The 14,374-nt window shown below is 38.9% G+C and overlaps 1 protein-coding gene across 1 annotated transcript; it reads left to right on the top strand.

The window, feature by feature from the left end:
• Positions 1-7,810: 7,810 nt before the first annotated feature.
• On the top strand, positions 7,811-8,074 carry LOC112062444 (diphthamide biosynthesis protein 3-like; the record flags this gene model as incomplete). The annotated part of the gene is made up of 1 exon (XM_024116864.1): positions 7,811-8,074. A coding segment is annotated over one exon (264 nt), but the record flags the coding sequence as incomplete, so codon positions are not given.
• Between the last annotated feature and the right edge of the window lie 6,300 nt (positions 8,075-14,374).

Raw genomic sequence — 14,374 nt, 5'->3', positions numbered from 1 at the left:
TGGTCATTATGATCCCCAAATAGCCATTCTGATTCCAGATGGTGTGTACGGCAGATGGTGGGCTTCTCCAGCTTAAAGAACATTTGGGTAAGTATGTATCACTGTAGATATAATTATTTGGCAATTGTTGAGTAAAATCATATTTAGAAAATACACTGTCTTTAGAGCTAGTTTTCGCATTTCCAAATTTAAAAAAAATTGCCTAGACAGTAACACAAGTGTAATATCATTTAATTAGGCTGCCTATTTGACTTTCCCAGGAGACTTTTTTCTGGCTTTTCCTGTATTACGTTATAACATTACCATAATGGGACTTTATTATTTATTTTCCACATACATTGCTCTTATAAGTGGAAAAAGTCAGAAAATTCAGCTATTGAAATAAGTGACCTTTACATTTGGAAAACTGATCTGTTCGACATAAATATAGGAACTCTCATCATGCCACTTAAAATACATAGAATTAATGGTCAATTTAATTTTTTTTTTTGTTTGTAATTACTAAACTTTAATCAATCAATTCCCCTGAGTATTCTGAGACTACTGTTAAAATTTTGTTTCGAATTTTATTTTATTTATTATTTTATACAACAGGTTCTTATTAGTTATCCATTTTATACACATCAGTGTATACATGTCAATCCCAATCTCCCAATTCATCACAACACCACCCCCGCCACTTTCCCCCCTTGGTGTCCATACGTTTGTTCTCTACATCTGTGTCTCAATTTCTGCCCTGCAAACCGGTTCATCTGTACCATTTATCTAGGTTCCACATATATGCGTTAATACATGATATTTGTTTTTCTCTTTCTGACTTACTTCACTCTGTATGACAGTCTCTAGTTTCTTATAAAAAAAATTGTTTACATAATCAAAATATGCATAACATATGTTTCTCTGTTTTCTTTCAGTCACTCATTCTATTTTTTTGCCTCCTCCTTCCCAAATTTAATACGTTTTTGATACTTATTTTTGCATTTGAGATTTTAAAGGTTCCAGATATAAGCAGTAATAATGTCCAGGAAATTAGAAGTGAATGGGTTATAATGGGTATAGGTTGGAGAGAGAACATGATTTATTCACCTTCTAGCCCTAGCCCAAGTTCCTCCCAGACTTACTATCAAGAACAGTCTTGGGCTTTAGGGGGCCTTGTTCTTTTCTTCTTTTTTCTTTAAATTGCAAATTACATCAATTTGTACATTTAGAAAGCAATAGTGTCCTAGAACTTGTTCCTTAGTATTTCCTTACTTCTATTTTAGCCTCTCAGGCCCTAGGTTATTGCCTTGTTTAGTTTTCAGCCTAGTCCTTGGCTGTTTTGATGAGGGGAAGATAGCATTTATCTATAAGAGGACAGCCAGACCTGAACGCATTACTTCGACCTCTCCAGCTGTGGGCGGGAACCACTGAGAGCTCCTGGAAGCCCACGTCTCTTCCCATGGGCATGAGCTAAAGGCCCCAGGAGTGCCAGGACTAGTTCCAACTAGCCTTACATCCCTGCTTACCTTCAGCTTTACCATTAAAAGATGAGGCCTCTCAGATTATCCATCATTTCAAAACAATTCTCCTCTTCTTCCTCAGGACATACCCTGGTCTGATGCCATCTCCTGCCTTTCCCTGTCCATCCAAACCCTCCCACTCTTCCCTCAGGAACCCAGGGTCTATCATCTGGAAATTGCTCAACATCCTCCAGCCCTTGTCTGATTGTTCCTATCACATTCTTGTTCAAGTGACAGCAGCTTGTGCTTCCTCTGCAATCACTTCAGGGGCAACTGTGTTTTCTCTCATACTCAGTGTGAACTTTAGGGTCTGGCGGTGAGTAGATGGTCTCTTATTCTTCATCACTGCCTGCAAACCTTCCTGTCTTTCTCATTTCCTTTTTAGCTCATGGCTTCAGATTTTACCATAGCCCTCCTTGCAGCTGCTTCCTCTCACTCCTGGATGAACATAACCATGGCTCACTCCTTTCTCTCTTCCACTTCTCTTGTGGCTATGCTCAGTTGCTTTTGACTGTCTTAGCTCAAGGAATCTCTCCTTCCTCTCCAACTTTCTGACTCATGCATACAGTTATATGCACACCGGGTATCACTACTGACTGTACCACCTCCAACATCCCATTTTCCCCTCTGACTTTGCCTCCCAGCCTACTAACTGCCAACTCCTATACTTCCACTTTGGTAATTCTACCCCTTAAAGATTTCTTATCAACTGACCCTCCACATTTTTGTTATTCATAACCCCTTAATGTCCTCCCTCCCCTTTTTACCCAACTTAGATTCCATATTTTGACACCATAACCATTCTGCTAAAATCTTTAATTCTCCTGACTTCCCTAATCCCTCCATTGTATGCACCTGACCAAACTTCAGCCCTCCTTAAGCCTGGTTATCTGTGCATCCTGGCCCTATACTGGAGCAGCTGAACAGTGCTGGCTAACAATCACACTACAATGCTGGTTGGCCTCGCTGCAAAGTTATGACCCCAGATCTCAAAACACTGAACACTGTCAGAAAATCCTGTTTTCCTTTTCTAGTAAATTCACCTTCATCCTCCTTAGGTGACTATTAGACACCTTCTCTTCTCCCCTCCAACCTCAAGATGCTGCTTATTCTTTCTTACTCTCAATTGATGACTTGGCCTTATCTTTCCTAGAGAAAATAGATGTGATCAACACGAATTACCTATTTTTTCTACTACCTGCCTGTCTTTATATCCACATACTCTGCCTTCCTCCTCCATTGCTCTTGGCTTGTATTCTTTTTTTTTTTTTTTTTTTTTGCGGTACGCGGGCCTCTCCCGTTGCGGAGCACAGGCTCCGGACGCGCAGGCTCAGCGGCCATGGCCCAGCCGCTCTGCGGCATGTGGGGTCTTCCCGGAGTGGGGCACGAACCCGTGTCCCCTGCATCAGCAGGTGGACTCTCAACCACTGCGCCACCAGGGAAGCCCTTGGCTTGTATTCTTGATCAGTATGCTTTCTCAAATTGTTCTTAGCTTTGTCATCTCCATTTCTTTAGCACATCTCTAAATGTTAGAGTGCCCCAGAGTTTATTTTTTAAGCCCTCCAATCTTCTCTAGCTACACATTTCTCAGGATAGCCTGTTTAGTCCCATGGCTTTAAATACCATCTAAGTGCTCCCAGATTTTCAACTCCATCCTGAACTCTGTCTTCAGCATCAGAAAAATACATCTGACTGTTTACTCAACATTTTTACTTGGGTGTCTTCTAGGCTTCTTTAACCTAACATGGTCAAGACATAACTGTTAGTTTTCTCAAAAAGAAAAAAAAAATCTATCCTCTCTCAATCCTTCCAAATATTAGTAAATGGTACCATCATCCAACCAGCAGTTGTTCAGGCCAAAAACATGGAAATTATTTTTAAATCTTCTCTTTCCCTCACTGCTCACATTGAATCCACCAGCAAGTCCAGTTGCCTGTATTTCTGAGTTGTATTCTGAATCTGACCACATCTCATCATTTTCAGTGTTGCAAACCTAAAACAAGTTGTTACTATGCACACTTAAAAGATCCTGAAATTATTGTAATTAAATTTTCTGTGTTTACTGTCTTCTCCCCCACATTAGAATATAAACTCTTCAAGGGCAGGGACTTTGTCTTGCTCACTGTTGAGTCCCTAGCACCAGTAACTGGCACACACTAGGGGCCAATAAATATTTTCTAGTGACTGATATTTCAGTCTGTGGAATTTGTCTTTCAGAGTAATTATTAAACTATATGGGATTTATTAAAAATTTGTATTCCTAAAATCCCAACAATCAAATTGTTAAGTCTCTGCTTCCAGTTTTAAAAGGGTAATCAATCATTCTGCTACCTAGCTCTCAGTTATAAAATATTGATATGACATGACTATAAAGGGATTATTTAAAAATATATACATTTGTGTATATATAGTATATGTATATATGTACACACACAAAAATGTATACATCTATATATGTACACACACAAAAATATGTATACATCTGTATGCACATACAAGCTTATATTTTACATAAACAAGGTCATATTATAGATGCAGTTTTTTTCCTTTCTTATTTTTCATTTGCCTCTCTCTTCCCTACTTGTACCTCACCCTCTACCACGTAGCTTTCCCAACCCCAAAGTAATAATCTGCTGTGTTATCTTCTGCATGCTATTATAATTATAAAAGCATGTGCTACATATGTGTTATATTTATTCAATTATTTAATTATAGAGGAACACTTTGTCATGGATTGTTTTACAAAATGGGAACACATTATACTTAGTCATGTGTATTTTACTATATAAAAAAATGCTTGTAGCAGTTTGTCTCGAATCCTTCATCTACAAATTGCAGGTGCCTATTCTTGCCATTAAAAAAAATAAGAACCCATTTAAACACTCCTGTGACTGTTGTGTCACATAAGTGAGAAGAGAGGGCTGAAGAATTATATTACACTTCTGAATAGCCCTTGGTCAATGAAGAAGAACCCAAACTTCAGTAATGTGATTAGTATCAACTTTCAGACCAATTGCAAGGGAAGAGAGCCTTAAGATACTTGTATATATAAGTCTGAGGGCCTCTGCACTATCGTTATAGTAGTAACAGCATTGGTTTGGGAGCAAAATGGCCCAGATTTTCACTTATATTCTGCAGGTGACATGCTGGCTAGGCTTTAGCAATTCATTTAATTTCTCTGAGGCAGCCTAATTCCTGGATAGAGGAAAATTTGTGTTCAAGTTTGTTACTAGGACTGTGATCCTAACTTACGAAGATTTTAAGTTATTATGTTCTCTAACCTGTCAGCTAGAGGTGATATTTGTCATACCAACACCATAAATTATTGTTTTGGATCCTAGGGGATTACAATTCTTAGACTGTAATGTGATTTACAAAAGTTAGTTGTCATTATTTTTGTTTTCTCATATATTGATTGAAGGATATAACAGCCATATTTGAGTGATGGTTCAGCTCTGCACTGTCCAGTATGGTAGCTACTCGCCACATGTGGCTATTCAGTGCTTGAAATGTGACTAGTCCAAATTGATAGGGGCTATAAATGTAAATACACACAAGATTTTCTGACAGTATGAAAACGTAAAATGTCTTATTAATTTTTAAATATTGATTATTTGTTTTTTAAAATTTTTATTTATTTATTTTTGGCCGCACCGTGTGGCATGGAAGATCTTAGTCCCCCCCCACCCTAGGGATCGAACTGTCACCCAAGGTTGTGGAAGCTTGGAGTCTTGACCTCTGGACGGTCGGGGAAGTCCCTAATATTGATCATATGTTTAAATGACACTTTTGGGGTATATAAACTTAAATAAAATATTAAAATTAATATCACCTTTTTAAAATTAATAATTATATATGTGTCAGGAGCTACTCAGTTGAAGGTATGACCTTAGTGGGTATGCTTGTGCCACGTAAGCATATGCTGCCTACCTTCAGCTGACACATGCTAGGACTTTGAGAGCCTATAGTATTCCCCATCCTCCAAGGGCTCCTGTAAGGTCATATACAGCTAAAGGTCAAGTCCTCCCGTTTCAGGTGAATTATTGAACATGTGTGGTACTAAACGGCAAGCAGCCTGAAAATACTCTGCTGTTTTTCTTAATTAGTTGCGGTGGATTAGGTTCCCTAACAACTGGTTGTTTGTATCACAGGAATTCAGAATGGCTCACACATTCTGTCTGGATTTTTCTTTGATCATCCTGCCCAGTCTTTAGCTCTAATTCCTGTCTGACTTCATGTTTCTGCTTTCATCTTTTTAGTTAAGACTTTCCTGTAATGACCTTCTCTTAAATCCTGCATTAGCTGTGTCTCCCCAAGCCCACCTCCTCGTTGAATGTACAGTGTCCCATCCCTGATGGCTGTGAGCTCACAGCCACTGGTCTGGTTTTACTTCTTGAGTTGAATCCAAATGTTAACAGCCTTTGTTACCACTGAGGCTGGACTCTAACAAGTAATTGTCTTTTATTTATTAATTTTTTACTTGCCCAGATTTAGACTTCAGGGTTACTATACCATACTAAGTAGACTGCCTCTTTTTTTTTTTTTTTTTGTGGTATGCGGGCCTCCCTCTGCTGCGGCCTCTCCCGTTGCGGAGCACAGGCTCCGGACGCGCAGGCTCAGCGGCCATGGCTCACGGGCCCAGCCGCTCCGCGGCATGTGGGATCCTCCCAGACCGGGGCGCGAACCCGGTTCCCCTGCATCGGCAGGCGGACGCGCAACCACTGCGCCACCAGGGAAGCCCTAGACTGCCTCTTAATGACACATTGGCTGACTGGCATATTAATAAATGAGGAAATTATGTTAAGTTAATTTAAATAACTTTAAAGCAAACTTGCCAGAATAAATGCATTCAAAAGCACAAATTGGGGTAATCATTTAACAATATATTTATACAACAAATCATCATGTTGTACACCCTAAACTTACACAAAGTTATCTTTCAATAATATCTCAATAAAGATAGGAGAGGGGCTTCCCTGGTGGCGCAGTGGTTGAGGATCCGCCTGCCGTTTCAGGGGACACGGGTTCGTGCCCCGGTCTGGGAAGATCCCACATGCCGCGGAGCGGCTGGGCCCGTGAGCCATGGCCGCTGAGCCTGCGCGTCCGGAGCCTGTGCTCCGCAATGGGAGAGGCCACAACAGTGAGAGGCCCGCGTACCACCAAAAAAAAAAAAAAAAAAAGATAGGAGAAAAAAATGATAGCACAAATCTTGAGAAGTTATACAGATATCCTAATTCCAGTGCTAGTACTCAAAACCTAACTTTATAGTCACACTTTGTAAGGTTCTGTTTTTATATCATCTGCATTTTGTTTCCACTGTTCCAAGGAACGCAATCCTAGTGCATAAATAAAATGTACCCTGTCAGAATTTGCACAGCCTGCCTATGGATGGTCCAAAGCTAAGGGGGAGACCTTAGCTCAGTTGGACGGCAGACCCAGCACTGCAAAGTATGAGGGCAGGCTAGAATGATGGGCCAAATCAAACAAAATTAAATTTAATTGGTTAACTAAATTAAATAAAATTTAATTTTAAGGTCAAACTGGTGTCCAAAAGATTAACTAGCTGAAATAAAAGGTGGAGAAAGCATGGTTTAGCAACATTATAAGAGAAAAGGAGTAAGGATGACTGGTCCTGACTAAATTATTATTATGAGATTTCAATTTCAGGAAGATGTGACTTTGCTATCTATGAATATACATAATTTTATTTTATTTTATTTTATTTATTTATTTATTTATTTTGCGGTACGCGGGCCTCTCACTGTTATGGCCTCTCCCGTTGCAGAGCACAGGCTCCGGATGTGCAGGCTTAGTGGCCATGGCTCATGGGCTCAGCCACTCTGCGACATGTGGGATCTTCCCGGACCGGGGCACGAACCCGTGTCCCCTGCATCGGCAGGTGGACTCTCAACCACTGCGCCACCAGGGAAGCCCTGAATATACATAATTTTAAACCATGATGTTATCTTAGTTGTTCTTAGCTTAGTTGTTTTGGCTTTGGAGCCAGAAACATGGAAAGCCAGATGTATTTTACCTTATATATGTTTGTTGATAAAGTGAAATTTTTCTTGTAACATTTACAGCTTAGCAAACTATTTTTAAAAAAATTAAATAGTAAGAGGATGTTTGACTAATTCATAGTCTCCACGTCTATTCAGTATTTCATAACTCTATTTACATTTATGCTTTAGAGTTCTTGTGCCAGGGCATGGTGACTATGTCAGGCTTGGCCCCTGATGGGGAGGTTAGACCAACTGAGTTGTGTCATTGACACTCAGTGACTACTCACTACTGAGTAGTGACAACCCTTTGTTGGCCTGGTGTTTCATGTCGAGGTAGAGATTGAGGACTTCCAACATGATGAGGACTCAGAGATTTATTTCTATCCTCACCTGTGTGGGGATGACATCTCCATCATTGATGACAATTTGGAGAATGAGGCAGGTGTGGCAATGTATCTGAGTTGCGCTCTCTTTATAACCATGATTTATGACAAAGATCAGTTTATGTGTAAAGAAACAGTCCCAGCCCCTTCAACCAACAAAGAGTTAGCTAATTGCCGAAGAAGACTTTAGGAATCCAAATCCTGAACAGCTGGGAATAAGCCAAGGTGGAAAAATCAAATGCAACGTTACTGGCTTTTTCACGGGGACAACCATGTTGTGGTTTGCTGTTCCAGGAGAGTGTGGATTCTTTCCATTGGCTGCCAAGTTCATCTTCAATCAAGGAAGCAAGATCATGACAGGACATACCTGGATTTCATGTTTAGAAATCTGAATTGGAAGTGATCTTAATTTTTACATCTGAATTGAAAGGAAGAGAACTTCAAATTAGTGCTTTCTTTCCCTATGTATCATCATTTTTATATCTTACATCACATTATTTAATTATCTGATAAGGACTTCATCTACCTCTAAGTCATTAGGATCCTTAATGAAAAAAGTATTTTATTTTTGAAAAACAATTAAGTTATATTTTAATAGAAGGCCCAACCACTTGTCTAGTGGCTACTGAAAATAAAGATGCTATGACCAGAAGTAGACTTTAAAGACTTTGCATTTTTATGTTTGTGAATTTATAGGCAATTCATAGCCAGTTTCTTCCCTGCTTGGTGCTTCAGAGGAACCAAAGGACCAAGTTAAGTGGAAAGATGATCCTGCTGTAGTTGTCGCACACATTTACGTTCTAAGATTCTATTAACATTTTTTATGATGCTCCTTCCCCAACAAACAAACAAAGAAATAAATTCAGTTTTAGGGTGGGTCTCCTCTCATCCCCCCTTGTGACGGTTTTCTTAGGTGGTCTTTACATTGAACTCTTCTGGAAATTCTGAGATTTGACAGCACCTTTTCTAACCCACCAATCTTGTATTGGGGTTTTTTTTTTTTTTTTTTTTTGTGGTATGCGGGCCTCCCTCTGCTGTGGCCTCTCCCGTTGCGGAGCACAGGCTCCGGGCGCGGAGGAGGCTCAGCGGCCATGGCTCACGGGCCCAGCCGCTCCGCGGCATGCGGGATCCTCCCAGACCGGGGCGCGAACCCGGTTCCCCTGCATCGGCAGGCGGACGCGCAACCACTGCGCCACCAGGGAAGCCCTTGTATTTGGGTTTTTGATGGTGATAGAATTGCTTGAAGTCCATAGCTTAGTGAATACAGTATTCTGTGTCGAGGAAAAATGAATGATAAAGACATGTTGGACTCTGCCACTAGAACCTAAAGCGAGGGAGACTTTCGTTTCTTTGTTTCATCTAAAACTTGCCTTTGACAACACTTTTGGCTCTCTTATTCAACCTGTGAGGCTAGGTGCATGTCTGTGCTCCTGTCCTCTGCACTGGCCCTTTAACTTGAACTGTGCATCTTTCAGTCCAGCAGAATGGATGACTTTTCTATCAGAGACGACCTCCTGTCAGGAACATATAGGTTTCTTCATCTACATGGTGATATGTTTCTTCACGAAAATAATAAAGCTTTAACGTTTTAACTTGGTAGTGTTTAGATACTTCTGTTGGAAGATTTTGAAGGGGGCAGGCACAAATCTCAACTAGTCACTTTAAAAAAAATTTATTGAAGTATAGTTGATTTACAATGTTGTGTTAATTTCTGCTGTACAGCAAAGTGACTCAATTATAAATATATAGATTCTTTTTCATACTCTTTTCCATTATGGTTTATCACAAGATATTGAATATTTATAGTTCCCTGTGCTATACGGTAGGACCTTGTTGTTTATCCATCCTATATATAATAGTTTACATTTGATTCAATCAGTCACTTAAAAAAAAGTTATTGTGAAAGCAGAAGGATAGAGAATCAACTAGCAAAGAAATGACTCTTCAGGGCTCCCAAGTTACCTGACTGCATAAAGTGTGTTAAAGGTGTGATTCTAGGCAATCTCTTCACCTGAGTTTCTCCAAGAACTGTTGAAAAGTGTTGACTTTTAGAAGGCATATAGCTCATATAAACTGAAACTATACCTTAAGCTAATTTCTCAAAAGGAAAGGATTCTCTAATATATTTATAAATACACAGATTTTATTTTTGAATGAGAAATATATTTGCATTAGCTATAGCTTTGAAAATAATTTATCACATTAATTTCATTTATCAAAAAATTGCTCAAGGGGACTTTTTCTCTTCTTTATGTCATCACCGCTTTCTTACCACACAGGCTCAGAATATCATCACTCTAAGGTCTTTAGACTACATGTGGTTGAAGGTAAGATATACAAGTGCTGGGTACCTAAGTTTGAGAAGGGAAGAGATGATACATTTGAGTAATTGCGACTTGACCTACAGGCATCCTATATGTTGCCTTCTGTCTAGCTTTACCTGCCATTACTCACCTTAGAGGAAAATTCCAAAGAGTTGTTAGCACATGAAGGAATAACAGGCAAGAGTTTAAGGGCTCCGTGCCCAATGCTTTAGTCCTCTGGACCTCATCTTAGTCCACTGTGTGACTTGGTCCATTATGAAATATTTTACCTTTTGTATTGCCCAAGAAATACAGAATGAACTTCTCAGATGTGCCTGAAATATGGGCTAAGTAGAGTTTAGCCTTAGATATTAGACCATTGGACCAGCTGTTATCCATTCAAATCCTACTTATTTGTTTTTTACATCTAGTTTACATTAATTTGCTTCTTCCCTTTTTTAAAAAAAATTTTATTTATTTATTTTTGGCTGCATTGGGTCTTCGTTGTTGAGTGCGGACTTTGTCTAGTTGTGGCGAGCGGGGGCTACTCTTCCTGGCGGTGCGCGAGCTTCTCATTGAGGTGGCTTCTTTCGTTATGGAGCACAGGCTCTAGGCACGTGGGCTTCAGTAGTTGTGGCATGCGGGCTCCGTAGTTGTGGCACACGAGCTTAGTTGCTCCGCGGCATGTGAGATCTTCCTGGACCAGGGCTCAAACCCATGTCCCCTGCATTGGCAGGCGGATTCTTAACCATTGCGCCAGCAAGGAAGTCCTGCTTCTTCCTTTTAATGAAGTACCAAAAGTAAGGGTGAAAAGTCCAGTAGATAATGCTTGTTCCCATGAAGGGTGACTATGTATTCTCTTCACTCCTGTCCTTCCTATGAGATCCTCAGAATCAGTCTGAGTATTTCAGAGAATATTGACAGCTCCACACTTAAAATCAGTAGGGTTTCCTTAAAGGAAAATAGGAATCCAGCCCCAGAATGCTTCAAGGGAGGTCCTGAAACACTTTCATTTCCTGAAATTCAGAGTTACTCTGTTCTTTTAGAAACAACATATTGTTTAAGGACACAGGCTCTGGGACCTGACTACTTGGGGTTGAATCTTGATTCTGCTAATTAACAGCTGTGAGATCATGAGAAAGTTACTTACCCTAGGTGTGTTAAGCAAAATAAATATTTTCTACTGTACTATAATTATTAAAATCAGTGGTGCTACTTAATATAATCTTTTAGAATCCTCAGTTATTTTTCAAAAATTAACATAAAGATACAACAGGTAATCTCAGTTCTCTCACAGAGGTTAGGCTGGGGTGGATTATCTTCATACGTTATTGATTTTTTTTTTTAACACCAGTTTACTTCTAGAATGGCTTTAAGAAATGTTCCACTTGTTATCAGAACAGGAATCTTACAGTTGCTGTCTTTCAATTCCCTTCTCTTAATGAGAAAACAAAGGTGCAGGTTATTGTTTTTGGCAACATTCACAAGCTCTTAGGATGGCAACTGTCATGCTACCATTGGGCATAATATAGTAAAAGTGAATACAAATCTGCTGTGACAAACAAGGCACAATTTACATTTCAGAGCTCCTTTTTGAGTTCCATAAAATTACAAAGACTGCAGCATATTCTTTCAAAGATGCATTGAAATTCTATGAAGGAATTTCTTGAGGTCTGCAGTTTTAAGTTTTTCTTAAATTCTTTACATATTTTTATAAGACTAGAGAGAATTCTAATTTCAATGTGTGTGAAAATACTTGAAAAATACTGAGAAATATGTTTTTCATGCACAACTTTGATGATACTTGACACCCACTGTTTCCAGTTATTATATCTCTTAGCCCAATGCTCTATGAACATACATGTAATTTGGAATCTTGTCTATCTGTATTTGTATAATTTTCTTTTAAGTTTTTTTTTTCTTTTAGTTTGTGGTACTTTTTTCTCAGGCTGACCCTCATTTTGTATCACTTGGTTGTACTCAATCATTGATTCTGGTAGTCTCTTCTTTAGCTCTCTTGAAATAAAGATGCTTATCACCTGCTGCAGTGACTACTGTCCTAGATTTAACTAATTCTAGCCATGCTTATTCTTTGGTAACTGTGAAATTTAAGTGAAATTATCCTCCTGAAGTCTGACAGTGTCTGTAATAACATCACCAGGATTGGGGAACACAGACAAAGATCCTGATCATCAGTGTTCTTGTCTGACTTTTGCAATATAGTTGACACAAGAAGATTTCTCATGTTTGGGATTTCAGTTCAGGTTTTCTCCATGACTTCCAGTAAAAACTTTTGAGGAGGTGAGAGTGGCTTAGCAACTATATTTTTAGTTATTATCCAAGAGTTAGCAACTGTGCCACCTGACCCGTATAAAAAGAATACATTTCCCCCAATTTTGCTCCAAGTACCAGTAAGGCTCAATGCATTTTAATGCATGTATGCTACTCATTGACATGGATCACTCATATGTCAGAAATAAGCTGATATTTTTCAGAGGCAGTACCATACAGTAGAAAAGGCCCAGGCATTCAAATCACTTATTGTTAGTACGGTTTTTAACAATTACCTTGTACTTCAGTTTTTACATATTTAAGATGGGAAAATGTTCTCCTCACAAGTTTGTTGTGGTAAATGGGATACTAAATGTAAAGTTCCTAGTGTAGTGCTTGGGACAGAGTAGTCTTTTACTAAATTGTATTACTACTAGCTTGATGTCTATTATCATCATCATGCATCCTTATCACCACCACTACCCCTGCCTGGGAAAGTACTGTTCATCTTTACCATTCTTCCCCAAGGAAAAACCTAACACCATAGCAAAACCCCAAGTGGTTTTTAAAAGATCCCCCAAAAAGCTTTAGGCTCAGCTTTCGGGACCTCTTGTAACATGGACTGAGAATGTTAATAGAAGTAGATATCTTTACTAGAATTGTCTCTCCTTATTTTATTTATCTCAAGGACCTTCCTATCTAAAAGCTAGTAGAAGGTATTCATCACACACACACACACACACACACACCCCTACAATCTTCTTGGTCTGTCATTTCAAGTTGAACTTGTGCCCCTGAGAAGCTCTCCTGCTACAGACAATGTTTAGAAACTGTCCTGAATAATTGGCTCCAATCCTGGAGATAAAAACCTTATAGTTCAGAAAAGATGGTCTAAAGCATACATCTGTATGTCCTAAATTATAAACTGATCTGTCTGTTGAATGTTCATGCAAACCTTTGAGGAGATTTGTTATTATTGAGCTAATTTTGTTCTCTTTGAAAATTGAAACTTTTCCAAACACTTTACACAGGAAGATTAGATTGGAGTGATGGGTATTTTGGAGGAAGACCACAGAGGTGATTTGCCATTTTCATCACATAATATCAGGAGTACCTACTGTCAGCATGACTTATTACTGTTGACATGGGCCTTGACTGCATGTCTAAGGTAGTATTTGTCAGGTTTCTACCCTGTAAAGTTGCTCTTTCTTCATCCCCCTTTCCATATGGTACTCTTCGAAAAAAGTCACTATGTGCATCCCACACTTGAGGAATGGACAGTTAGGCTCCATTGCCTCGAGGGCAGAGTATCTATGTACATTATTTGGAGTTTTTCTGCCTGGGAGATGTATCTAATTTCCCCCATTCATTTATTTATTCAGTCGTTTCAATTGTATTCATTCTGGTACTCATGCATATTATATTGAATTTTTACATTACTGTGAAATAGAAGACCCAGGGTAAAGCAGGAAAGAAGAAATTAAGAAATACCTAGTTGTCTCGCTGCAAGTTTTTTCTTACTTTAAGTACTAATGAGCAAAAGTTCAGAAATATTCTCTTTTTTCTCTACTAGTCAGGCAGATGTGTGTAGGTAATTTCCACAACTTTACAAAACTTAAAATATATGTAGGGAGTTAGGATTTGTGTTTTAAAATAAAATACTTCTGAGGACCCATCTCCTTAGACATTCACTGTCAGAAAATATTGGGAGCATAAGACAACAGAATATAACAAATATAATTTGTGTCAGAATCTTTGATGTTATCTTAACAAAGACAGTAAGAAGTTTTGTATATCACCAGGTACAGTAGACATTTCAAAGCAAGGGCAATTTGCTTCACTACTCCTGAAACAAAAATCTAGTAATTGCTTCATAATTTCCCTTTCAAGTTAATTCTGTTCTTAAAGGGGAGACT

Source organism: Physeter macrocephalus, chromosome 7 (genome assembly GCF_002837175.3).
Source record: "Physeter macrocephalus isolate SW-GA chromosome 7, ASM283717v5, whole genome shotgun sequence".
NCBI lineage: Eukaryota > Metazoa > Chordata > Mammalia > Artiodactyla > Physeteridae > Physeter > Physeter macrocephalus.
The sequence above is the reverse complement of the archived record's forward strand: the minus strand, read 5'-3'. Positions and strand labels throughout refer to the sequence as shown.